Raw genomic sequence first — 27,792 nt, forward strand, 5'->3', positions numbered from 1 at the left:
AATGGTTAAATCATAGTTGAAAATAAGCCTGATTTGACTTTGGATAGTGTGAGAGTCTAGGATCCGATTCTCTTACCAAATCAACATCATCCAGGATCCAATGGCAGAATAAAAAATATAGGCGATATATAAAGCACTTGAACTGTTAAACACAAAATACTGTGCATTTTTCTTAATTGCTGACATCCATGGTTTTTCAAATATTTTATTTTTCATTTCTGTCAGTTATAATTTTGCATCTGCTGCCAATCCTACTTAATTTCTCCTAACCATCTAGTTTGCAGTACAGAAAATGCATGGTTGTTGTCTATTACTCAGAATGGATGATAATTCTTACCATTCATCAACAGAATCAGTTACATACACCTCATGGCTCACTTTCGAATGCACACTCAAATTAAAGATCAGACAGTTGCTTTCATCCGAGGATTCCGGTCCATCATTAATCCAGAGTGGCTCCGTATGTTTTCAACTCCAGAAGTTCAGCGTTTAATTGCTGGAGACAATGCAGAGATCGACTTGGAGGACCTCAAGTAAGTCACTGAGGATATTCTGCAAACAGCTGAGTCTTTTTTTAATGTCATTGCAAGAAAGGGATGTTAGTGTTGATGGAACTAAATGGACCAAAGTATCATTCTTCAATGCTTTGACTTCCATTGCTGTTATGGGAATGTGGGCTTGAGCTCTAATTGACCTCAATTCTGTCAACACTAAGCACCAAGTAGAGGCTACACATAACTCCAGGGCCAGAATCATGTAAATGAATGCACTGGATTATAACACAGAAATAGCAGCAACGTGTGTATTACTCCAGGGACCAGATGAAGGGTCTCAGCCTAAACCACCGACTGTCTATTTCCCTCCGTAGATGCTACTCAACCCACTGGGTTTCTACAGCAGTTCCTTTTAGCTCCAGATTCCAGCAACTCAGATCCCTAGTGTCTAAGTAGTACTTTCTACATCTCTCAGATAGCTTTTGTTTTGGAGTCTGTCTAATTCCCCATTTGCTTTTTGCTGCCTAGGCATCTGTATAGTGTAATGAATTTCTTATTTAAGTAGTGGACCTACAGGTCTAATCATGCCAGTGCACATGTGTATCTAATGGATGCTTAAAGCAGTTTATTGTCAGGGAGTTCTTATGATTAAAACTCTGGGAGAAACACTAATGTAGCTGAAGTTTATAATTGTCCCTATGTCATGAACGGTGATCACTTTTCTATTGTACAGAAAGCACACAGTGTATTATGGTGGTTTCCATGGCAGTCATCGTGTCATTGCCTGGCTCTGGGACATCTTAGCTCATGACTTCACAGCAGAAGAACGAGCCATGTTTCTCAAGGTTAGTGTATGTTTGCTAGTCTTAAAGACCACCTGTTCTTTGGACAGGTTTAGTTTCAGGTTATCTTGATGCTAACACAGTGATTTCCATCCAGTGAAGACACACTTGTACTGAAAGTAATGAGAATGTTTAAAGTAAATAGGTGAAAGGTTACACTAACATTGAGACAATTGGCTAAGAAAATAATGTACCATGGGTTTGATATTCCATTTATTGAAAAGCCCATTTATACATCTTCCCTCTCAATGCATTTACAACTAATATCTGACTCATTTTATTTTGGACTTAGTATTGCTCGACTGTTTGGTGGAAGGTTGCTCCTTCCCTCCTCTAACCGTCAGGGCACCCTTGGGCAAATTGTGGCATTCTCCAACCCGCCACCCCCAAAATCAGGGTCATATGAAGTCATGGTATCACAATTTCTGGTTATGTAACAGACAGAAAATCTCTGAAGAGTATTGATAATGACTGATCATCCATCTTGTCAAAGACACTGCCCAGTCGAAGGCAATAGCAAACCGGTTCTGTAGAAAAATTTGCCAAAAACAATTATGGTCATAGACCATGATCACCCACATGACACAGCACATAACAAGTTACTTAAAAAACTAAGGTACCAAATTTCAGTCATAGATTATCAGGGAAGGTAATTCAGAGCACGGCACCAGAAGGTATGAATGACTTCCATCGGTAGAATGATGTTTAAAATGGGGAATGCTCCGGTCATGATTTCAGGAACACGGAGGCTGCAGTAATGGTCTGAAGGAGGTTACAAAAGTTCAGAGGAAGTAGATTATAGAGGGAGTTGACAGTGCAGATTAGGATTTTTTAAAATCAGTATACTGATTTTTTTGATATCCACTGTAGATTCTGGGTATCAGGTGATCAAGAAAATGTTAAGGTCATGGCAAAGTCATAGTACACATATGGGTTAGGAAGTTTACAGATTGCTGGAGCTCCATTCATCAATTTTTATTTATTTTGAGGTATAGTACAGAATAGACCCTTCAAACCACACCGCCTAGCAATCCTCAGATTTAATCCTAGACTAATCATGGGACAATTTACAATGACTAATTAATCTACCAACTGGTACATCTTTGGAAGGAAACTGCAGCACCTGGAGGAAACCCACAAGGGGAACATACAAACTCCTCACAGGCAGTGTGGGGTATTGAACCTTCGTTGCCTGTACTGTGTATATGTACACATTATACACACTCACACAATGACGGGTGCCTCAGGCTGCAAGGGTTGGCAGTGGAAACAGATATGTTGTTGCACTGAACTGGCTTTTTGGGCAAGCACACTTCTAGATCATGTGCAGAGACAGTATAACTAGGTGACATTGTGTTTATTGCAGACATCATGGGATAAAGGCCCTGTTCTATATGACACTGGTAATTGATTTTGAACCAGGTTGTAAACAGTTCTTTTTTTAAAAAGCTTTTGTTACTAGGGTGAGGAAGAGTTTGTTTCAAGGGATGAGAGCTTTTGGCAATAAATAATAATTAGATGAAACTCCTATGTATATGTAGCTATATAATTAAACAATTTGGAGATTTGAGGGAGGATACAATAGGAAGTCAGCCATCAAATTATGCTTAAACTAACATCAAATCCAATGTTGCAGAACAGCAGTGTCACTTCCCTATAATAATGTCTGCTATTGTCCACACCCATGCCTCAAAAATAGAAGTGAGAATCTTGAGATGGACGAAAATCAGATGGAAGAAGTCTATCTGGAATTAAGCAGATACATGGGGAAACTGACTACCATGATTAGAAAATTAGAGATTAAGTTCTGCTGCTGCCTTCCCACTAAGTGCTCTGACAGATCTTTTCTTTTCAAGGATTACAACAAATTAACTATAGTTTCCTTTTCTAGTTTGTCACAAGCTGCTCTCGGCCACCACTCCTGGGCTTTGCTTACCTTAAACCTCCCTTCTCCATTCGTTGTGTTGAAGTTTCAGATGATCAGGCAAGTTGAAGTTCCATTCTCACAATGTTTATTGATAATGCTGGCAGGTTCTAGTGTCTAATTCCCTAAGTAGCTTTAGGCCTTTCAATGCCTTAGATGAATGATCATCCATCAAGAGTTCAGACAGTAAATATCAACAGGATTACTCAACTACACAAGTTTAGATAGTTAGTAATGGGAGCCAAGCAAGATGATACTCCTGCCTGTTTAAATTCTCTCCTGTCACTCTAACCTTGATCAGTCAATTCAGCGAAAGCAAGGAATAAATTTGGAACATACACAGCAGCAAGAGTTTATATTAGGGGGAATGCATTTACAGATTGGTGCGGTTCTTGAAAGCATCCTTTCTATGAATTATGCTCGAGATTATAAGACATGTGCAAACATTTCAGGACACGGGAGATACACTGGGGAGCGTGCTGCGGGGTTTCTTCACCATCCGCAAAAAGGAACCAGGTGGTCGGCTGCCAACTTCATCAACCTGCTTTAACCTCCTGAAACTTCCCAACTACAGCAAGAAGAGCATCTTGAGAGAGAAACTCCGCTATGCAATCAGTATGAACACTGGATTTGAACTCTCCTAACTCTGTAAAAAGGACCAGGTGCTTATACACCATTCTTTGCAATGGATCTTTGCTTTTTAAAATCATGAAGTGGTTCAGGGCAACACTGAATACCAAGCTCTCTTCACTGTTCAACTTACTTCCTTGGAAGGGCCATAGATTTTAATCTACTGCCAAAAGGATGCAGGGTTTCTGAGCCAACTTTATATATACACTAGTAATTAATATTAATATTTAAAACAGTATGTATCCAAGATTGGAAAGTTTCTGTATATTGTGTATATTGCCAAATATGGTAAAAACTTCCAGATATTCCTTGAAGGCTAGAAGAGAACATTTCGAAGCTGAGAAAATAGTGCAGAATCAGTCATGAAGGTCCAGCAAAATTATTTCTATCTTCTTCTTTTCATTAGCATTTGAGACAATCACTGAATTCAGTCTGAATTAGCAAACATGTAGAATCAATGCACAAAAATGTTTTAAATTCTGTTCCTACATTCCTTAAAGCTTTGCCTAATCTAAAAAAAATGTCACTGATAAAAGATGCAGCAAGTTCTAACACTGATTCCTATTTTGGCATTAGATTTTGGCAAAGTATGAACAGCAGATTATAAATGTTTATTTTTTTTATTTTATGAAGTGAAACCTAAATAATGTGGAACTTTCTGAATGTTCTCAACCACTATATCACAAATATTTCAGGAGGGATATTGGATGAGCTCTAGTCTTACCATTACTTTAACAAGGCAGCATCTTTTTAAAAAAATTTACCCTGTACTGTATAGTAATTAGTCTATTTAAAGTAAAAAAAATTATTGGACTTTGATGCAGCTAATTTGACAACTGCATGGTCTAGCTTATTTCAGGAAATAAGATTTGTGTAATATTTACTATTTTGAATAGAAAGTTAGAAAAGTTTACTGTATGATACGCTGAAGAATTTATGACTAGCCTGTGAACATCAGGCATAGCATGTCTATTTTAAACTGGTTTCTCCATTAAAAGTTCCCCATGTATTTTTAATTCAGAATCTGTTTGAAGTTTTGGGTATCATACAAGTTCTGACAGACCATAAATGCAGAGCAGCTAATCCGGATAAAATCACTGATTGGTAACATGCAGATGAAGCTAGTAAGCAGACAATTATATAAAATCAGGCAATACAAGACAGTATCCAAATTTAGTTTCTTCTTAGCCTTTACTCAGCTACTAAGTACAAGTAACATGCCTTTAACATAGGGATGAGCATACTCTAGTCCGCCTCAAGCATCTGCCATGCAGATAGGGCTAATGGATCCAGTTCTCTACACTAAGCAAAATGGAGCTACTCTTACCCATATGATCCAAGGACTTGCCTGTTCTGATTGAGATAGAAACATAGATACATCCATCTAACATCTCCATATAACTTAGAGATAGAGGTCACATACACACACACAGGTCATGTATATGAACGTGTGTGTATATACACATAGAGGTCATGTATATGAACGTGTGTGTATATATATATATACACACACACGTGACAAATATCTTCTATTTTTCTAGATAGTGTTGAAGGCATCCTTAATTGTGTGTGTGGCAAGGATATCACTGCTGTCTGCTAAACAAAACTTTTACAAACAGCACCGTGAATCTTTCACAAAAAGATTCCCTCCACCACCCCCCCCCCCCCCCCACACAGCAGTTGAAAGCTGTGCTTTTGCACTGAAGATAATTTAATCATTGATGTTCTGCTTCAGGGGGGTTAATTTTAAATATAAAAGGACACAGGGTTGTTGAACAAATAGTTGTGGACAGTATTTGAGATATAGTATGGAATAGGCCCTTTCAGCGGCGAGGCCCAGTGATCCCCCAATTGAATCCTAACCTAATCATGGGAAAATTTACAATGAACAATTAACCTACTAACCAGTAGGTCTTTGGACTGTGGGAGGAAACTCATTCAGTTACAGGGAGAGCGTACAAACTCCTCACAGGCAGTGGAGGAATTGAACCCGGGTCTCCTGTACTGTAAAATGTGTTAACCACTATGCTACTGTGCTGACACATAATGGTAATTATTTGTGGCTGGTCAAGTTGAGTCCAAATCAATGGTGAACCCCAAGATTAATAATGGGGATTTTAGTCCTGGTAAACATCAGTGGATTACTAAAGTAGGTACTTTGACTTTTATTGGAGCCAAGCATGGACACAAATGCTATTACACATCAACCCATACCCAAATATCTTCAAGGTCTTTTACATGTAGATCATGGAAAACTTTAGTTCCCAATACAACTGAAAATTAAGCAAATTAAAATTCTACATTGACTTCATGCAAGGTAACTGGTGAAACAGTGAAAGCTGTCTGGGCATGGGAACCGTTGCAGTAAGCTCTTAAGGCTTTGATAATTGATAAAAGTTCTTTCAATTACCAGGCTGATTTGATGCTGCATTCAGTCAAGCACCACCAATAGCAAAGACACTTACTTTCCACATCTCTTGAATTCAGTACTTCGGTCTCTGTGATCAACAGATATGATCATACCTGAAATCCTATTACACTTATTTTTGGATAAGACCACACAAGCTTTGTGAGAAAGGGTGGTGGAAGAAGAAAAGAGTACATCAGTCTAGAGCTATAAACATACACTTTAAGGTCTAATTCAACAAACAGCAGCTCCCACAAACAGGATCAGGTATGCCATGATTACTACAATTACTCACGCTCCAATAGTTTAGGTTTCAATGACTTAAGTAGCATTCACTACCAGATATTTGCATAGGAAATTTAGGATGGTTAATGTTAAGAGACTCTACAGAAGTTTAAGGGCAATCACTAGAAAATAGTTTCAGTACAGCCAGGTGAAAACATTTTTCCAATAATAGTAGTTTAAAATAGTTACATTGGTTCTAAAGAATTCACTTTTCCAACAAATTTAATAGCATTTTTATTTAGAACCCTTGATTTTAATTCATTCACTTTCAAATACATCACAAATCAGAAAATGAAAGCCTTGCAGGGAGACTCTCATAATGAACTGACTAAAAGAGTTGCTTAGCCAGCAAACACTGATTGCAATTTAATGGGCTGAAACAAATAACCAAAATTAAAGGTAAAAATAAAGATCTGAATGTCCCAAAATGAAGGATTTTCTCAAAATTGGAGCTTTCATTTAAATGTTAACTAGGCTCTGCTCACACCATCCACATTCAGTTGATGCATCCAATGTTTATCCATTTCTAATCAGGTTGTGCTAAGTTAGATCATTGTAATGCATCCATATTTTAAAATTAATTGTTAATATAGCATCTCAAGTTATGAAATTAAGTTCTTCAGTCCTGCATTACTACCTAATCCTTATTTGCCAAAAAAAATCTGGAATAGGTCACCGTGTCCTCGCCATTGTTACATGTTAAGAACAAGGAAAGAAAGGTCAATGGATAAAAGGCTCCAAAATTGAGCCTACGTTATCAAAAGGAAGATCTGTAAACATTGTTAATAGAAAGCCATTTCTCCTAACAGTTACGGATTAGAATTAACACAACTCAGTATTCAAGAGTCACATCTCATTTTAAAATAACTCCCACTTTGGAACAGTACTGAAGCACTGAATACAGTGTCTCAGGTCACAAAACTGGTTAGGGAAATTGAAAATTGTCACATTGCAATAAAAGTACTCTGAATGTGGAGACTGGAGTCAGAGTACCAAAGTGTCAATACTCAAAGGCCATTGACAAATGATGAAAGCTAACAATATCAGTAAGTTCTAATGTAATATGAAAAATCATTCACTTCTGAGCACAAGATATTCTTCTCCCCCTCCTTTAGTCTGAGATCAACTTACTGTTCTGACCCCATACTGATAGTAAACAGCTACTTTTAATCAGTTTTAAATTGCAAACCTTTCAGAAGAGAAAAGGGGAAACAACTGTTTAGATACAAACTTATACAATGCACCCAGTGAAAACAAGTTTAATCCAGTATGGATTCATTTTATGCATAATGATCGATTTGGCCTAGCTTTCTATTAAAAAGTGTCTTTCCATCCAAAATCCCAGGATTAGTGCTTTTATTTAAAGGCACATCACTTTTGCCATCAGCTGCACTAAGTAACAAGTGACTGAAACCCATCCTTCCACAAACATGGATATACAAAATATCAGAGTCCAAATAACACCAATCTCCAGGCATCCAAAATACAAAGCAAGACACTATTTTTAAAAACTCCAAATACCTTTGCCACTTATGCAAAACAGAATGTATTTATAATTTAATAAAAATAGTTATGTTCCAATCAGCAGATGAAGGTCTCCCCACCTTCTCTTATGTAGAAGAGTCAGTAACTCTGCTAATCTTCATTTCTCCTCCTGTAAATATGTTCCTTCCTGCCTTCTTTCATGGCAGCGTATCGTGCCAATGTGAACAGGTAGTCACTCAGTCTGTGGAGAAACAGGTCAATCCTGAGGATGGTGTCACCACTGCAGTAACATTAAATATTTTAATTTAACATAAAACAGCCTTCATTGCAGAAGTGGACTGAATTGTATGATGTAGGAAAATGCACCTGCCACACATTTCATACACCATGTGGTGTATGTGTACATGTAAAGAGAGAAGAATTGATGCCATTGTTTCAAAACCCTGCATTAGGTCAGATAAGATAGCTGGGATGATAAGAGGAGGGACTGAGATAGGGGCTTGCAGGTGATAGGTGGTCTGCGGAGGAAATATGGTTCAATCCCCCTAGGTTTTTACCTATCACTTACCAGTTTCTCACTCCTCCCCTTTTCGTTGTACTAGACATCTTCAATTTTCAGTCAGTCGCGATAAGGTGTAAAACCAGAGTGTAAACAATTCTTTTTCCAATTTACACATACACAGCTTGTCTGATAACTTCTCCAGTAGTTTCTTTCTTTGATACAGTCAGCCCTCTTTATCCGCAGATTCCGCATGTACGGATTCAACCAACCGCGGATCAGGTAAATGTGGAAGTTCTCTCTCCAGCACTCAAAGTTTGAGCATGTACAGACTATTTTTTCTTGTCATTATTCCCTAAACAAACAACTATTTACATAGCATTTACATTGTATTAGGTATTAAGTAATCTAGAAATGAAGTACAGGCAGTCCCCATGTTATGAATGAGTTCCATTCCTGAGTCCGTCTTTAAGTCGAATTTGAAGTCGAAACAGGTACATCCAGTATTGTTTAGCGTCAGTCAAGTGTTTTTCTTAGTATACAGTACATATTTTACCTTTGTATGCATATAAAACACTTAAGAAACATACGTATTTCAATAATTAAACCACTGCGTTGCTTAGTAATAATTGTAGCTTTCATCGGAGCAGGGCCTTTCACATGCTCCATTAAAATTATTCCGACCGTTGACTGACTGTAGCCTAACGCTTTTCCAATGACCGATGGTGTTTCACCTCTTTCCGATCGCTTTATTACTTCCACCTTATTTTCAATCATGATTGTGATTATTTTCGTGAACAGAAACACCATGGATTCAGAGCTACGCCAGGTCCTAACGTCCAACACACTGAACATATTAAATAAAGTCCGGGGTTCCGCTGGGTCCTAAAGACCACTGCACTGAACCAGGTTAAACAAGGGACTTAGCATCCGCATTTTTTGGTATCCGCGGGGGGTCTCGAAACCAATCCCCCACGGATAAGGAGGGCTGACTGTATCTACATTCCAGCAACTGCAGTCTCATGTCTCCAGTCAAATTATAAACTCTTTCACTGCTTGAAGAGCTGTTAAGTCCAAGGTCTCTACCAAAGATGGTGTAAGGTGCTCTTTCTGTCCATTAACCCCACCACCCCTATCAAGGTCACATGAAGCCATGGCATTAAGTTATGATGGCTGTATGAGCAGCTGGTGCATATCACAAGTCCTGGTTATGCAACCACTGATGCCAGGCAGACAACCTCTGAAGAGTATTGATAATGGCTGGGGTAAAGACACTGTCCAGAAGGCAATGGCAAATCACTTCTGTAGAAAAATTTGCCAAGAGCAATCATGGTCATTGACAAGATCATGATCACCTATATCATAGAACACATGATGATGATGTGATGCAAGATGCTTAAAGGAAAGGAACAGGATGCATTCAAGCCCAATTTCTAGTTGATAAAGCTACAGGAGAACTCCAAATGGATCATACTACTGAAGAGAAATCTATAAAAATTATCCAAGCAATTTGTATAATTTGGAGACCTGGGATGCAGGTATGTAGTTCCTCAAATGTGATAACAATTAGGTAGTGAGGGCATTTCCACACTTGCCTTTAGTCAGAATACTGGATATTATAGGATATTAACAAGGCCACATTTGGAGTATTGGATGCAGTTCTGCTATGGGATGGATGTCATTAAATTAGAAAGTGCTAAGATGATTTATTGGGATATCCTGGGAGTGGATGGTTTAACTTTGAGAGATTGGGACTTCCCATGGAACACCGGAGGCTGAGGTGTGACCTTACAAGTTTATAAACTCACAAGGGACCATAAATAAGATGGCTAGCCACATGGAGACAAGAGATTTTGTAGATGTTATAATTTTGAACAACATAGGATGAACTATGGAGGAACTCAGCAGCTCACAAATCTAAGGACAGAAATTAATAGCTGACATTTTGGGCCATCAGCACTAAAGAGCAGAGGTCACCCTCATGAAAGATCTCAGCCTTGATAGCTTATTTTCCCCGATATGTTGTCTGATCTGCTGAGTTCCTCCAGCATTTTGTGTGAGTAGCCAGTCTCCTGCAGAGTAGGAGTCTAAAACTCAAGAACAATGCTTTAAACATTCAAAAGGGACAATGTTTTTCCATACAAGCAACGGCACCTATATGGTATAAGCTACCAGAGGAAGTGGTATGGTACTGTGAACTTGTAATGAAGAGCAACATACACAAAATGCACTCAGCAGGTCAGGCAGCATCAATGGAAACAGTCAACATTTTGGCCCGAGACCCTTCTTCATTACTGAAGGAAGGGAAAAGATGCCAAAATAGAAAGGCAGGGAGAGGAGGCGGCGGCTAGCTAGAAGGAATCTGAAAGGAAAGAAGAGTGGACCATGGGATAAAGGGAAGTGGGTGGGAACCCAAGGGGAAGTGATAGATAAAGAGGTAAAAGATCAGAATAGGGGATGCGGGGGGGGGGAAGAGAGAGGAATCAATATTTATACCAGCAGGTTGGAGGCTACCCAGGCAGAATAGAAGGTGTCGCTGCTCAACATTGAGTGTGGCCTCATCTTGGCACCACAGGGAGACGTGGGCCGACGTGCCAGAACTGGAATCAGAATTAAACTGTTTGGCTACCAGGAGGCTTCGCTTGTGTCAGTTGGAGCAGACAGGTTAGGTGAAGTGGTTTTCCCAATTTACAACGGGTTTCTCGAATGTAGAGGAGGCAGCATTGGGAGCACTGGACACAACAGACGACCCCACCAGGTTTGCTGGTGAACTGTTGCCTCACCTGGAAAGATTGTTTTGTGTCCTGAATGTAGGTGTAGCACTTAGACTGCTTGCAGGGATAAGCGCCGGAAGGGAGATTAATGAGGAGGGAATCGCTGAGGGAGTGATCCCTGCAATACTTCTGAAGATGGCAAAAGTTGCGGAGGATGATGTTTCAGATTTGGAGGCTGAAGGGGTGGTAGGTAAAGACAGAAACTCCATGACACTTAATAACTCATTTGATTGCTATACCATTAAACAACTCAGTTTATAAGCCAGAAAACTACCCACCATGGATCAAGTGGCTCTTGGATAAGTGGTGAAAGGTCTTCTAGATACACAGCATGTCCAGTTACCTCCATTTACCACTGCTTGATACACAATGACCTAGATGACTAAGAACCTTCATAGACAAAAGAGAAACCCTATCACGTTAAGGCAGCAGGACAATGGGGTGAGCAATGATGTTCGGAAATGGAGATGTTGTTGAGGGTAGCATCAATAGTGGTGGGGGGAGGGAAACACCATTCTTTGTAAGAGGAAAAAATCTGATGTCCTGGGAACAGATATGGCAGAGGCAAAGGGTTAGCATTTATTTTAATACAGGAGATAGGGTGGGAAGGGGTATAGCCAAATAATGAATAGGGGTTTTAGAGGAATGTGGACCAAGTGTAGAAAAATGGAACCAGCCAAGTTCGACAACAGCTGAAGGTTAGGTTTTCAAGCTATAGAGCTCTATGACTGTGCTGTGAGTGATTAGATGTGATTGTGGTGTAAAGCTATCAGATGCTCAACAAATGCTGTGTACAATTTTCAAAGGCTAATGTTAAAAGTCACAAAATTACTCCATTTCAAGTATAAAAGCTAAAAGAAAAACAATTCTATGCATAATTGCACTCTGCTCCCCACCAGATGGGAAGCAGCTATCATGTTATGGTTTGTAACTTCAAAACATTTCACAAATTCCAAGAAAATGGGAGCTGAGATGTGAGAGTCTGATGACGTAGTGGTGTGCAAAAGATTTCTGTTACTGTGAATAGTTGAGAAGATAAACTGATCTCCAAAAGTCATAAAGTTAAAGATGAAATATTCTTTTCAACATTTTAAGCAAGATTTGTGTATTATTTTTGTTTCATATAATTTTAGAGTTTAAAAAAAGGAAAGGAGCACCATGCAAAAGTTTGGGCACCCCAAGAGATTTGAGCTCTCAGATAACTTTTACCAAGGTCTCAGGCCTTAATTAGCTTGTTAGGCTATGGCTTGTTCACAGTCATCTTTAGGAAAGGCCAGGTGATGCAAATTTCAAAGCTTTATAAATACCCTGACTCCTCAATGGGCTCCTCGAAGCAGCTGCCTAGCACTCTGAAAGTTAAATGATGCCCACAAAGCAGAAGGCTATAAGAAGATAACAAAGCATTTTCAGTAGCCGTTTCCTCAGTTCGTAATGTCATTAAGAAATGGCAGTTAACAGGAACAGTGGAGGTCGAGGTCTGGAAGACCAAGAAAACTTTCGAGAGAACTGCTCGTAGGATTGCTAGAAAGGCAAATCAAAACCCCTGTTTGAATGCAAAAGACCTTCAGGAAGATTTAGCAGACTCTGGAGTGGTGGTGCACTGTTCTACTGTGCAGCGACACCTGCACAAATATGACCTTCATGGAAGAGTCATCAGAAGAAAACCTTTCCTGTGTCCTCACCACAAAATTCAGCATCAGAAGTTTGCAAAGGAACATCTAAACAAGCCTGATACATTTTGGAAACAAGTCTTGTGGACTGATGCAAGTTAAAATAAACTTTTTGGCCGCAATGAGCAAAGGTATGTTTGGAAGAAAAAAGGGTGCAAAATTTCATGAAACTCTACAACTGTTAAGCACAGGGTGGATTGATCATGCTTTGGGCTTGTGTTGTAGCCGTGGCACAGGGAACATTTCACTGGTAGAGGGAAAATGAATTCAATTAAATACCAGCAAATTCTGGAATCTCAAGAATCTCACAGAACTAGAAGCCTTTTGCAAGGAAGAATAGCCGAAAATCCCCCAAACAAGAATTGAAAGACTCTTAGCTTGCTACAGAAAGCGTTTACAAGCTGTGATACTTGTCAAAGGGGGTATTACTAAGTACTGACCATGCAGGGTGCCCAAACTTGTGCTTCAGGCCCTTTTCCTTTTCTGTTATTTTGAAACTGTAGATGACGGAAATAAAGTAATCTTGCTTAAAATATTAAAGAAATGTGTCATCTTTACGTCTTTTGGAAATCAGGTCATATTTTACTCACTTAGCTATTCACAGTAACAGAAATTTTGACCAGGGGTGCCCAAACTTTTGCATGCCACTGTATACATTTCATGTATTTTCACATATAACACAATGAATTATTTAAATGAAGAATGCTTCAAATATATACACAGGATTTCTCAAATATTACTGAAATATTAAATACAAAACACACTACTTTTACTCATTTACCCTGTCTTTCCCAATAACAAAACCAAACACTGCAGTACACTTCATTTCAAATGTGAAATGGATAGTCTTGCATTTTTGTTTAGATACACAATAATTAGTTTACCTGTTGAGATATCTTGCAGCGTTACGATCTGCTTCCCCTGCTCGTACAATAGAGATCATGCTGATAGAGAAAACAGCTTTAATGCAGATTTATGCAAAAAAATTCCATATTTAGATGATTTAAGACTAAAATTCCAGTGTTCATAATGGCATCATGGATTGATGACCCCCCTTGCCCTGTGATTCTTTTTGTGCCTCGTGACCACAATCATAAAAGGACATGCAGAGGTTACAGGGAAGGCTGCTGGAAGAACTGAGAGAAATCAAGACAGCTATTCCGTTCTTATTTGTGCATGGACACAACGGAAAAAGAAAATGATTAACCACTAAAATCCAAGTGCTTTTTTTGGCCTGACCTTTTGGAATACAAACTCCGCTTTGGTTATGTACCAATCATATTTACATGTTTAAATACACCAAATAACTGGTGTCCCAGTATTATATTGCTAGCTCCAAATTAGAAAGAATATTCTCCTTTTAAGTTGTCCCAAGCATTTCAGAAGACTGATTTGAATTGGGATATAATTTTATCAGCTCATTCCTAGCCATTCCAAACGACAATTCTTCATCTATAAATGTAGACAGTGTTTATCCAGAAACTGGGGGATTTTCTCCCCTTTTAAGCCAATTTTGTCATATAATCAGATGTACACAGTATAGGAGTCCCCTGGTCATCATGATATAATCCAGCCATAAACTATGTTATTTACTTTACTCCCACTTCCCAGCCCCATTGCAATTTACAACTCTACAGGTAAATCCCTAATAATGAAGGGGTAGAGTTGAGGTGCTAGGGATATTTCCAAGTGTTCACCAGCATACAAATTTGAGGTTAGTAAAATGTGTATGGCAAATAATTAAGATTTTCCAGGCAGTTTCAACATCACTTTAGCCAAATTATTCGCTTGACTTCTCCAAAGCAAGACTACAAGTGAAATTAGAACATAATGTCCATTGAATGAAGTTTAAAAAAATGATTATGTATTATATACATTTTTAAAATCAACATTTCCATACCACAATCCCCCCCCCCTTGCATTTATATTCAACATCTGGGCACCTTCACCCAAGTCCAAAGCACTGAGAGTAACTGATGTCAAATTATCAGGGGCAGTACAAGGGATTAACATACCTTCTCTCTGCCCTGCGACAGATTGATCGAGCCAGGTGCAGAGCTGCACTGCTTTTTCCTCCTGACTGCAAAAACAAAGGCTTATGTTCAGCAAGTTCAATATAGTAGTTTGTAGACAGAATTTCACTCCCAGTGCAGGAGTTTCAATCAATATTAAATCTCAGGATCTTCTGCTGCTATTATACCAAATTCAGAAATGAACCAGTGTAATCATGACAGATATTGAACCAATGTTTCAAATCAAATTCATTTAATTATTATTCAACCATACATGAATACAGCTGAATGAAACAGCATTCCTCTGGGCCCAAGGTGCAGAACATACACATTACATTCAAATCAGCAAGAATAAAAAAAGTCACTAAAAAAAATTTATAGATCAAGTCCCTGAGCAACATGTCCCGCAAACTGATGGTGCAGCGCACAAACATATACATGCAATCTTGCCTGTCATTCAACCGTCTGAACACTGGACGGCAACACCAAAGGGACAGGCCAGCCCCCAATCGAGCACAGATGCCAAGCTACACTGCCTCTGTCTCCTCTCCTAGAATGCAGCAGCAGGCAAGCCTGTGGCTTGAGGCCTAGTCCTCGCTACAACTGAGGCCAGGCAGCTCCCCAGCCGTCTCTCGCAGCACTAGACAGGCATCTTACGTTGTCAATGTACAACATGATCTCAAAATCATAAGTAAAACATCCAATGTAATCACCCACAGTTACACTGCATGCCACCTTTGCGCACCAACTCTGATTCCTTCCTGTAGCAGGCAGCAACGCTGTCTGCACCCAGTCCAGCACCTCTGCCAATGAGCAGTTCACTGATGGGGTAATCTTGCAGTACCCAGAGTTCTTGGAGCCCAGCATTGTGTTGTAGTCATAAAAAAACAGATTTAACAAAGGAAAAAAAAACACACCTTTTGTTGGTTCAAATACACTGCCATCTTACCAGTAAAAGATGCAGATCTGCCAAGGTTTCTCTAGTGCCTGATGTTGATCTGAGTCAAGATATGATGGGCTTTAAAATGGTGGTACATCTCTTGGAGTAACTTCATACAGAGTTGGGCCAACTTTGTTTTTACAAAATGTGCAGAAAACAATGAAGAACAGTTCAGTTGGAGACAGTGGATAAGGTTTTGCATTGCTTCTGTTTTGAAGACTGCCTTGTGTCAGTGTCCTCTGAGGAGGAAACGGTGTCTCTTTATCATGACCTTGTATCCATTTGTGCTAAAGGCAGCCTTTGACTCATACTGGATAAGCAACAGACAGTGCTAGCTAGCTATGATATCAGAAGAGCAAAGAGCAGAAGACATTACGGTCATGAGGGATGAAGTTGATTCAGCATGCCACCTTTGAAATTTCTACCACCTCCTACATGTGAAGGGAGAATTTTCTACTATTACTCCAAAACCTACATCTAAGGATAATGAACAATATCTTACATCTGCTTACTTCTCCCAATAAATATAATGAATGAAAAAAATGCATGGAAGAGCACTTTGATAGATTTGGCCTCTGACACATTCCAAACAACTCACTGCAACATTTGGGGAACCAAAAAGAGCTCCATTCCCAAGATTTCAGGCTCAGCTCTGGAATTGTCCTGCACCACAGACCAGTCCAAGGTTTTTCTTTTGCTTGAAAATAATTCAAGTATCAATTGAACATATTATGACTAGTCTACTCGCACTGTACCTTTTTCCCAGCATGTTATGGTTGATTTAGCAATTTTATCAAGCTATTTCAACAGTGAAGGTAGTGTATCATGCAACAATCATTTAGAACACAACACACTGAAGAAGCCCGAACATACCGGCAAGATGAAGTTTGTTAGTGGTGGAAGTTGCTCTGTATATCGATCAATCCATTGTTCCAGCTCAGTTACTGGCTTTTCACTAAATGTTGTCCTTTCTAGGAAATACAAATGATAGTCAACATTTTCACTGAAAGCAAAGGATGCATGGATAAAATTCTATAAGCAAAGCTAACTAATTATTCCTAATCAGTCCAATGTACCTTGAAAAAAGAAAATAAACTTAAAAATAGAAAATTTAGAAAACACTTAGATCATACAGGTTGAATGGAATGAGAAAAAAAATTGCATTTCAAACTGAGAGCCCTTCGTGAGAACTGAAGCATCAACTACATCTTTCCGCAGAAGCCATACGATCTGCTAATATTTACAGCATTTCCAGCATTTTATTTCAGATTTTCAACATTTACAGACTTGTTTGATTTTCCCTAAATATATACATATTCCTACTTACAAAGTAAACCAAAGTAGCTATTGAAATAGCAATACTTGAGTTTGATCAATTCTGATTCTGCCTTATTCCAAAGATATAATGGAGAGGTTTGTTTCATTAACTGCAGCTCCATCTTGTGGCACACTGTACCTGGCTGGCTGAAAAGTGATGAGGCTACATTATCAAAAATACTACTCCCTACTTCAATAACTTAGCCAACTCACATAACTTTGAAATTAGTGTTGGAAGTAACTACATGTGCAGTAAATAAGTACTATTCTAAAACACAAAGAGTTCAAGAGAGTTATAAGTGTTAAAGATGAATATTTGAAGAGTGTCCTTAGGCATATATGAGCAGAAAAACAACAAATCTGAAAGAAAAGTTTAGAACCAGTCCTAATCAATTTCCTTTAAATGTGTCTTACTGAGGTGGCTCTCTCGTGCAGAAGAAATGGGAGTTGCCACATTGGATCCCACGTCTTGCAACACACACTGGATCTGTAAAGGGAAAAAAAACATTTACCAGCCACAGTTCAGGAATAACATCTACTACCGTTACATCATAGTCATTCATGTCAACTGATTATACTTTTATGCTCAATACAGGTTAGATTTGTCTTTGATATTCTCAAACTGTCCGTATATCTTGAATCCAATGCTTAGATGAACCAGGAATTATATTTTTTTGCTTTCATCTTTCAATAGGTTGACAGAAAATCCACAACAATCTTTGGCAAACCACATTTTTATGCAATTGGCAAATCATCATCATCAATGCATAGGCAAATATTATCTTTCCATTACTATGATCGTTCTTGGCAAATATTTCCTACAGAAGTGGTTTGCCATTGCCTTCATCAGGGCAGTGTCTTTACAAGGTGGGTGACCCGAGCCATGTCTATGGTCTGCTTGATGTCAGTGGTTCCATAATCAGGATATGCACCAGCCACTCATACAGCCATCATGATCTTTGAGTACAAGAGCAAGGATGTCCTTTTGCATTTGTACAGGGCCCTGGTGAGACCACACCTGGAATATTGTGTACAGTTTTGGTGTCCAGGTTTAAGGAAGGACATTCTGGCAATTGAGGAAGTGCAGCGTAGATTCAGTAGGTTGATTCCTGGGATGGCAAGGCTGTCTTACACAGAGAGATTGGGCTTGTACACACTGGAATTCAGGAGATTGAGAGGGGATCTGATTGAAACATTTAAGATAATTAAAGGATTTGATAGGATTGAAGCAGGAAATATGTTCCAGATGTTGGGAGAGTCCAGTACCAGAAGGCATGGATTGAGAATAAGAGGTCAGTTATTTAAAACAGAGTTGAGGAAAAACTTCTTCTCCCAGAGAGTTGTGGAGGTGTGGAATGCACTGCCTCGAAAGACGGTGGAGGCCAATTCTCTGGATGTTTTCAAGAAGGAGCTAGATAGATATCTGATGGATAGGGGAATCAAGGGATATGGGGACAAGGCAGGGACTGGGTATTGATAGTGAATGATCAGCCATGATCTCAGAATGGCGGTGCAGACTCGAGGGGCCGAATGGTCTACTTCTGCACCTATTGTCTATTGACCTCTCCCATGGCTTCATGTAACCCTTAAGGGCTAAGCATGTGCTACACCTTGCCTAAGGGTGGCCTGCCAATGGGTTAGTGGAGAGAAGGAGCTCCTTACACCTTCTTTGGTAGCGATACATCTCCACCCCACCACCCAGCAAATAATACTAGTTACAGATACATCAATTTCATTCAGTATAAATAAGATTTAAAATGCCACACTTCATTACATTCAAGAGCTGAACACGTTTTTGGCATTTTTTTCAAAACACTCTCAAATTCCATTTCAAATCGTCTCATCTGCAGATTAATTAAAACTGACAAACGAGTTGAGGCATCTTACTTTTCTTTCATCCACTTGCAAGTTCTGTCTGACTCCCTAAATTCCAGGTAGAGTGGCATGCAAAAGTTTGGGCACCCCTGGTCAAAATTTCTGTTACTGTGAATAGCTAAGCAAGTAAAAGATGACCTGATTTCCAAAAGGCATAAAGTTAAAGATGACATTTCTTTAATATTTTAAGCAAGATTACTTTATTTCCATCTTTTACAGTTTCAAAATAATAAAAAAGGAAAAGGGCCTGAAGTATAAGTTTGGGCACCCTGCATGGTCAGTACTTAGTAATACCCCCTTTGGCAAGTATCAGAGCTTGTAAAAGCTTTCTGTAGCCAGCTAAGAGTCTTCCAATTCTTGTTTTGGGGATTTTTGCACATTCTTACTTGCAAAAGGCTTCTAGTTCTGTGAGATTCTTGGGCCCGCTTGCATGCATAGCTCTTTTGAGATCTATCCACAGATTTTGATGATGCTTAGGTCAGGCGACCATGTGGGCCATGGCAAAACCTACAGCTTGTGCCTCGAGGTAGTCCATTGTGGATTTTGAGGTGTTTAGGATCATTATCCTGTTGTAGAAGCCATCCTCTTTTCATCTTCAGCATTTTTTTTTAAATAAATGGATGGTATGATGTTTGCTTCCAGAATTTGCTAGTATTTAATTGAATTCATTCTTTCCCTACAGGTGAAATGTTCCTAGTGCCACTGGCTGCAACACAAGCCCAAAGCATGATCGATCCCCCCCCTGTGCTCAACAGTTAGAGAGGTGTTCTTTTCATGAAATTCTGCACCCTTTTTTCTCCAAACATATCTTTGCTCATTGCAGCCAAAAAGTTCTATTGTAAATTCATCAGTCCACAGGACTTGTTTCCAAAATGTATCAGGCTTGTTTAGATGTTCCTTCACAAACTTCTGATGCTGAATTTTGTGGTGAGAACACAGGAAAGGTTTTCTTCTGATGACTCTTCCATGAAGGTCATATTTGTGCAGGAGTCACTGCACAGTAGAACAGTTCACCACCACTCCAGAGTCTGCTAAATCTTCCTGAAGGTCTTTTGCATTCAAACGGGGGTTTGATTTGCCTTTCCAGCAATCCTACGACTTGACCTCCACAGTTCCTGTTAACTGCCGTTTCTTAATGACATTACGAACTGAGGAAATGGCTACCTAAAAATGCTTTACTATCTTCTTATAGCCTTCTCCTGCTTTGTGAGGATCATTTAACTTTCAGAGTGCTAGGCAGCTGCTTCAAGGAGCCCATTGAGGAGTCAGGGTATTTATAAAGCTTTGAAATCTGCATCACCTGGCCTTTCCTGACGATGACTGTGAACAAGCCATAGCCCTAACAAGCTAATTAAGGTCTGAGACCTTGGTAAAAGTTATCTGAGAGCTCAAATCTCTTGGGGTGCCCAAACTTTTGCATGGTGCTCCTTTCCTTTTCCCCCCCCCCACTCTGAAATTGTACAAAACAAAAATACTAATCTTGCTTAAAATGTTGAAAAGAATGTTTCATCTTTAACTTTGTGACTTTTGGAAATCAGTTCATCTTCTACTCACTTAACTATTCACAGTTACAGGAATTTTGACCAGGGGTGCCCCAAACTTTTGCACTGTACCTTTCAGTGAGTCTGCTACCTAAACCAATCATTTCCTCACCTGAAGAGGAATTTTAAGGAATGCCTTCATGTGACAAGAATTAAATTTTGGTTTATAGCCATGCATAGTGTTTGAAGAATCTAATCCAATATGTGAGGAGCAAGAGAATAAGATGTGAAAGAATAGGACCTATCAGGTGTGACTGTGGGAAAGTGTGTATGGAACCAGAGGAAGTAGCAGGGATACTTAATGAATATTTAACCTCAGTATTCATGATGGAAAAGGATCTTGGTGACTGTAGTGCTGACTTGCAACAGACTGAAAAGCTTGAGCATGTAGATATTAAGAAAGAGGATGTGCTGGAGCTTTTGGAAAGCATCAAATTGGATAAGTCGCCGGGACCAGATGAGATGTACCCCAGGCTACTGTGCGAGATGAGGAAGGAGATTGCTGAGCCTCTAGCAATGATCTTTGAATCATCAACGGGGACGGGAGAGGTTCCAGAGGATTGGAGGGTTGCGGATGTTGTTCCTTTATTCAAGAAAGGGACTAGAGATAGCCCAGGAAATTATAGGCCCGTGAGTCTTACTTCAGCGGTTGGTAAGTTGATGGAGAAGATCCCGAGAGGCAGGATTTATGAACATTTGGAGAGGTATAATATGATTAGGAATAGTCAGTATGGCTTTGTCAAAGGCAGGTTTTACCTTATGACCCTGATTGAATTTTTTTGAGGATGTGACTAAACATATTGATGAAGGAAGAGCAGTAGATTTAGTGTATATGAATTTCAGCAAGGCATTTGATAAGGTACCCCAAGCAAGGCTTATTGAGAAAGTGAGGCGGCATGGGATCCAAGAGGACATTACTTTATGGATCCAGAACTGGCTGCCCACAGAAGGCAAAGAGTGGTTGTAGATGGGTCATATTCTGCATGGAGGTTGGTGATCAGTGGTGTGCTTCAGGGATCTGTTCTGGGACCCTTACTCTTTCTGATTTTTTGTAAATGACCTGGATGAGGAAGTGAAGGGATGGGTTAGTAAGTTTGCTGATGACAGAGGTTGGAAGTGTTGTGGACGGTGTGGAGGGCTGTCAGAGGTTACAGCAGGACATTGATAGGATGCAAATTTGGGCTGAGAAGTGGTAGATAGAGTTCAACCGAGGTAAGTGTGAAGTAGTTCATTTTGGTAGGTCAAATATGATGGCAGATTATAGTCTTAATGGCAAGACTCCTGGCAGTGTGGAGGATCAGAGGGATCTTGGGGTCCGAGTCCATAGGACACGCAAAGCAGCTGCACAGGTTGACTCTGGTTAAGAAGGCATATGGCGTATTGGCCTTCATTAATCATGGAATTGAAATTAGGAGCCGAGAGGTAATGTTGCAGCTATATAGGACCCTGGTCAGACCCCACTTGGGAGTACTGTGCTCAGTTCTGGTCACCTCACTACAGGAAGGATGTGGAAGCCATAGAAAGGGTGCAGAGGAGATGTACAAGAATGTTGCCTGGATTGGGGAGCATACCTTATGAAAACAGGTTGAGTGAACTCAGCCTTTTCTCCTTGGAGCGACAGAAGATGAGAGGTGACCTAATAGAGGTGTATAAGATGATGAGAGGCATTGATCATGTGGATAGTCAGAGGCTTTTCCCAGGGCTGAAATAGTTGCCACAAGAGGACACAGGTTTAAGGTGCTGGGGAGTAGGTACAGAGGAGATGTCAGGGTAAGTTTATTTACTCAGAGTGGTGAGTGCGTGGAATGGGCTGCAGGCAATGGTGGTGGAGGCGGATATGATAGGGTCTTTTAAGAGACTTTTGGATAGGTACATGGAGCTTAGAAAAATAGAGGGCTATGGGGAAGTCTAGTAATTTCTAAGGTAGGGATCTGTTCGGCACAACTTTGTGGGCCGAAGGGCCTGTATTGTTCTGTAGGTTTTCTATGTTTCTAACACATAGCTCACTGACATTTCCAAAGCTAATTACTGCAAGACTCCAATCTGGCTGATGGCACCAGACTGGCAGTTTTCCAGATTACTGGGGTATTAATTGAAGTAATATTCAATGTACTGGCATCTCACTTTTATTTATGTAATGAACACTAATGGATTTTACAGTGAATACAGCAAGTTTAGGAAGTAGGAAACCAACCCTTGTAAATGGAGAAGGAAATACAAGCTGTTAAGTTTCACTATCAAAGCAAACCAGAACATACAAGTACTCTGGACCCAAGTTCTGCCTGTAAACCCATGCTTTAAACCCCGCTCCTAACCCACACATCTCCTCCCCATACCATTCCCCCACCCCAAATCAAACTCCAGACCCCACCCCCAGCTTGCACTTTAAAGCAATGAGCAAACCGGAAGCTAAACTATCAAGATTTTCACACAACTGGACTGGAATTTTACTGTACGAAAGTAACATTTTAAGCATGTGTAAATTCACATGACATTGCAGAGCAGTTCAGAAAACAATAATGGATCTCAGATCAAAAAGGATGACCATCTTGAACCTTTTGCTATTGTGGTAAACAGCTTCATTCAGTCCTCATCCAAGTCTTGTGTATGCATTTTTCAGCCATTGCCCAATGAATAGCAATAAGGAAATCAGTCATTCAAGTTCTTCATTGCCAAGTCAAACCTGTAACTTTGATCCATACAGCTGATGCACATCAGTGAATATATATAACCTAAGTTTTGCAGTATGCAAAGTTGTGATTAAACTTATAAAGAGCTCTAACACAGCAAATTAGAAAACATGATTTCCACTGATAGATTCCATTCCCAATGGAAAGATTGGCCATTGAACACTTTACATCTAGTATTTAACCCTTAACATCTATTAATCAGTCTTTTTGATCTGAAACTTGATTCTACTCACTCATGGAGCTCATTTCTAATGGTTCCCTCCCATTCCTGGACATTCCACTGTGACAGAAACAAGACAGTAGCCTCGGACATGGCTGCTATTGGAAACCCACTCACACAGACTTATAACTCAATAACTGCCACCATCACGCCACTTAATATAGAGCAGTTCTTTCCACTTTGATGAACCATGCAAAAGCTATTCTGGACATGGACAGTCCTGGAGGAAATATAACAGTTACGCATGACATTCCTACAGAATGGCTACAAGGTGAAGAAAATCAGTCAGGCCCTTAAAAGGGCTGACAGAAGAATTAGGAAACCTAAAAAGGAGAAACCCATTGCTACCACCTGCCTTCCCTACATTTCCAGTTTCTGGAAGGATTGCCAGGATCTAGAGGAAATACTGGATTAATACCATCCACAAGCCCACAAGGAAGCTCAAATCACTGTTCATGTGGGTTAAAGAGGAACTAGGACTCAAGACAGCTGGCAAGACGAATGTGAATGCGGAGCAGCGTATATCATGCAGGCAGGATGCATGGTGGAAACTGCATCAAGAAGCACAGGTGCATTCACTTGGGTTACCTGGAGAAATCAATGGCAGCAGAACATTGCATTCCCAATGGCCATAGGATTGATTTCTATGGCACAAAACTACTGTGTCATGCCAGCAGCTTTTGGAACCACTTGGTAAAGGAAGCCATTGAAATAAAACTAGGGGAAAAGAACTTTAACAAAGACGAAGGTCTCACTTTCAAGTAAGAACTGGAATTCAATTGTAAACAAGATGGATCAGCAGAAACCTGATTGAATGAGGACTAACCAATCAAGAAGGATGGATGATGAGAGAAAAAACACCACCAGACTAGACATGCCCAGGCATCATCCCTGATGAAGATGGCAAAGTTTGTCATTGAAACATTGGTTAAAATCAATACCCATAGCTGGCTGGTAGCCCAAGAAAAGTTTATTTGTCATGCATCCCAGGAAAGCACTAGATCCTTTTTCATTTATCGTTCAAAAATGGTATTTAAAAATTAACCCAGGGCCTTGCATTTTCATGTGAGTGTGCATTACATCTTCAAACCTCACGTGTTTCCCAATTTCAGATGAAATGATTCCGATTTTAAGTTTGCATATTAGATTTGCCCAAAGTTTTGAGAATCACTCCATCTCACCCATCTATTCCTTTCAACATGTTCAATACTCTTATTCTGCAATCTAGAAAATACAAGACTGGTAATGCAAATCAAGAATTCGATTACAGACTAATTATTCTGTCCATTTGAAAAACCAATATACCCCTTCCTTAAAAAAAGTGTGGTTTTCTAAAATTGTGCACAGTACAATAAGATTAGACAGGTTTTTCAAAGAGCATAAACATGCATAATGAAATAAAAGACATCCTCTGCTATTTGATTCATTATACCTTATAAAGTTCCTCTACAAACTCATGGCCTTGGTCCAAGCAGAACTCCATTGCTAGCCTGAAAGAAAAACAAAAACTGATGAACACTGACATTTCACAACAACTGTAAATATTAGCAGCCAAGTTCCTTTTCCATACAACATCTGCCCCTGAAATGGAGGTTAAAGCTTGATAGTCTTCATCCAGTTTCCAAGCTGACAGTGTGGTAATGTGGTGTGCACACACACCAAATGTTATTAGTGAAGTAAAAAATGTTATACTGACAGAGCCAGAAAAAACTGAAGTTGGAATAAATAAAATCAGTACTGAAAATGGAGTCACTATCAGTTTGCTGACCCAGTTTTATAGTGTTTATATTGAATGCAACAAGCAGTACTTTTCACTTTAAACAATTTAAACTGGTAACAGAGTAACTAAACACGCCCCAGCAATGAATTCTCCACAATGCACAAGACTACAGTATTGTCCAATACACAAAAAGTGGCAGAACAAGCTATTTAGGTGATGCAGTATAGTGAATATTCACCCCTTTTATACATTTAACTTTCTCCACAGCACTTCCACATTTTCTCCCCTTTTCTTTCATAGCTCCTGCTTGAGTTTTGATCCAAGGGTGAGAACATAACTCAACCAGCTAATGTTTAAGCAGTACATGATTTAACTATGGAGGTTGGAGAGCAATTGGTTTATCCAATATCTTCTTAATTAAGAATTTCCCACACAAGCAGAGGTAAATCCAGTGTGATTGTACTCCTCACAACCACCATCCAACACCTTCTCACTGCTTAGCGGCTACAGTTACACTGTTTTACATTATGTTAATCCAGTGACCAAGCCGTTCTGCTCTGTAATTTCAATGTGCAATGCTTGCAGACCTTTAATATACAAAAGGCAACATACAACATTACGTACCCGATTGAAGATGTCAATTCATCCGTACTGCCCAAAGCTTCAAATACATCATCATCCTTCCTCCTGCGCTCTCCAGTGAATGTACTGGAAAACCCTTCCAAAACATAGAAATTATAAGTTCCCAATAACTGCCACTACACCAGACTTACTAAGGTACATTAGAACTTGACTTCATGGCTATTGACTATGTTAAAAAGTTGTGCAAAGGGCAAATAGGATTCACAATTGTTTTATTTCACAGCTGTACAAGACAAATTTAAATCTTTTTAAAAATTTTTATTGAGATGCAGCGTGGAATAGATTCTTCTGTCCCTTCGAGCCACACTGCCCAGCAATCCTGACTTAATCGTAGCCCAAGCATGGGACAATTTACACTACTCATGTCTTTGGACTGTGGGAGGAAACCGGAGCATCCCGAGAAAACACACAGGTTCACAGGGAGAAGGTGCAAACTCCTTACATGCAGTGAGTCACTGGTACTGTAAAGCGTTGTGCTAAACGCTACGCCATCGTGTTACTTGAAAACAAATCAAAACCACTCAGAGACTAAGCATAGGATTCACTGTATGGCATGCTCTGAATAACAAACTTTATTAAAAATGAAGATCCTTTATTAAGAAACAAGCAAAGATGAACAGTATTGTAGGAATAAAAAATCTAATGAAACTAAAACTAATGATAGAAGGAAATAAGTATAATAAGCTTTCAAGCAATAACTGCCACTACTTAAGGAGAGGCAGTGGATATCATTTACTTATGATTTTCAGAAGGCAATTGATAAGATGCTTCACAAGGCTGCTTAATATAAAATCCTATGGCATTACAGGAAAGATACTGGCAATGGATAGCGGAATAGCTGACGAGCAGGAGGCAGTGAGTGGTAATAAAGGTGACCTTTTCTGGTTGGCTGCCAGTGGCTAGTGGTGTTCCTTGGATCAGTATTGGGACCACTGCTTTTCACATTATTTGTCAATAAATTGATGGTTCTGTGGCACAGTTTGCACGTGATACGAAGACAGGTGGAATGGTAGGTAGTGCTGAGGAAACAATGCAATTGCAGCAGGACTTAGACAAATTGGAAGAATGGGCACAAAATGTGGCAGATGGAATAGTGTTGGGAAATGTACGATAATGCATTTTGCTAAAAGGACCAATAGTGAGGAATCTATTATCTAAATGTGAGGAAAATTCAAAACTTGTATGCAGAAGAAAACTGAAAACAATAAGCATTGAATCAGAATCAGGTTTAATATCACCAGGGTATGTCATGAAATTTGTCGTCTTTGCAACAACAGTATAATAACAAAAAACGTGAATCAGAATATTTACTGTTTTTTGCATTTTTTTATAAATAGTTAAATCTAATTAGTGCAAAAATAAAAATGTAGTGATGTAGTGTTCATAGGTTCAATATCCATTCAAAAATCGGATGCCAGAGGGAAAGAAGCTGTTCCTGAGTTGCTGAGTGTGGATCTTCAGGCTCCTGTACCTCCCCCCCTGATGGTAGCAATGAGTACAGGGCACGTCCTGAGTGAAGAGGATCCTCAGTGATTGATTGATGGATGCCGCCCCTTTAAAGCATCACTCCTTGAAGAGCTCCTAAATACTATGGAGCTTAATATCCATGGTGGAGCTGACTGAGTTTCCAAGTCTACTAGTGCATACTAATATTACCAATCTCGGCAACAGCAAAGCAGGAAGACCAGCTTCTAAACAAGTTGTCTCTCAAGTCCATGACTCAATTGCTCTCATTTGCTACCCTGCTGGCCTGCATTGAGTAGCACTGACAACAGCAAGTGGGGAAGTTGGGGCACAAGTACAACACGAGTACTAAATCTTAACC

The 27,792-nt window shown here is 39.6% G+C and overlaps 2 protein-coding genes across 7 annotated transcripts in view; one reads left to right on the forward strand and one right to left on the reverse strand.

Moving 5' to 3' along the window:
• Positions 1-5,539, forward strand: part of ube3b (ubiquitin protein ligase E3B) — a 74,067-nt gene extending 68,528 nt beyond the window's left edge. For 3 of the 4 annotated variants that reach the window (XM_059987890.1, XM_059987887.1, XM_059987888.1), the window contains exons 25-28: positions 351-533; positions 1,228-1,339; positions 3,228-3,320; positions 3,713-5,539. In XM_059987890.1, coding sequence (XP_059843873.1) covers positions 351-533; positions 1,228-1,339; positions 3,228-3,320; positions 3,713-3,904 — 580 coding nt within the window. In that variant the 3' untranslated portion in view covers positions 3,905-5,539. The remainder of the gene's footprint in view (positions 1-350; positions 534-1,227; positions 1,340-3,227; positions 3,321-3,712) is intronic. The other variant, XM_059987889.1, reaches the window with a different exon arrangement.
• Positions 1-27,792, reverse strand: part of mmab (metabolism of cobalamin associated B) — a 48,151-nt gene that overhangs the window by 17,476 nt on the left and 2,883 nt on the right. The window contains exons 3-10 of one of the 3 annotated variants that reach the window (XM_059987896.1): positions 25,950-26,043; positions 25,038-25,095; positions 17,694-17,766; positions 16,836-16,933; positions 15,026-15,090; positions 13,895-13,954; positions 8,187-8,308; positions 1,519-1,863 (exon numbers count right to left, since the gene is read on the reverse strand). In XM_059987896.1, coding sequence (XP_059843879.1) covers positions 8,218-8,308; positions 13,895-13,954; positions 15,026-15,090; positions 16,836-16,933; positions 17,694-17,766; positions 25,038-25,095; positions 25,950-26,043 — 539 coding nt within the window. In that variant the 3' untranslated portion in view covers positions 1,519-1,863; positions 8,187-8,217. Of the gene's footprint in view, positions 1-1,518; positions 1,864-6,799; positions 8,309-13,894; positions 13,955-15,025; positions 15,091-16,835; positions 16,934-17,693; positions 17,767-25,037; positions 25,096-25,949; positions 26,044-27,792 lie in introns of those variants that run through there. The other 2 variants (XM_059987895.1, XM_059987894.1) reach the window with 2 other exon arrangements.

Source organism: Hypanus sabinus, chromosome 13, assembly GCF_030144855.1.
Source record: "Hypanus sabinus isolate sHypSab1 chromosome 13, sHypSab1.hap1, whole genome shotgun sequence".
In the NCBI taxonomy this organism is placed as follows: Eukaryota; Metazoa; Chordata; class Chondrichthyes; order Myliobatiformes; family Dasyatidae; genus Hypanus; species Hypanus sabinus.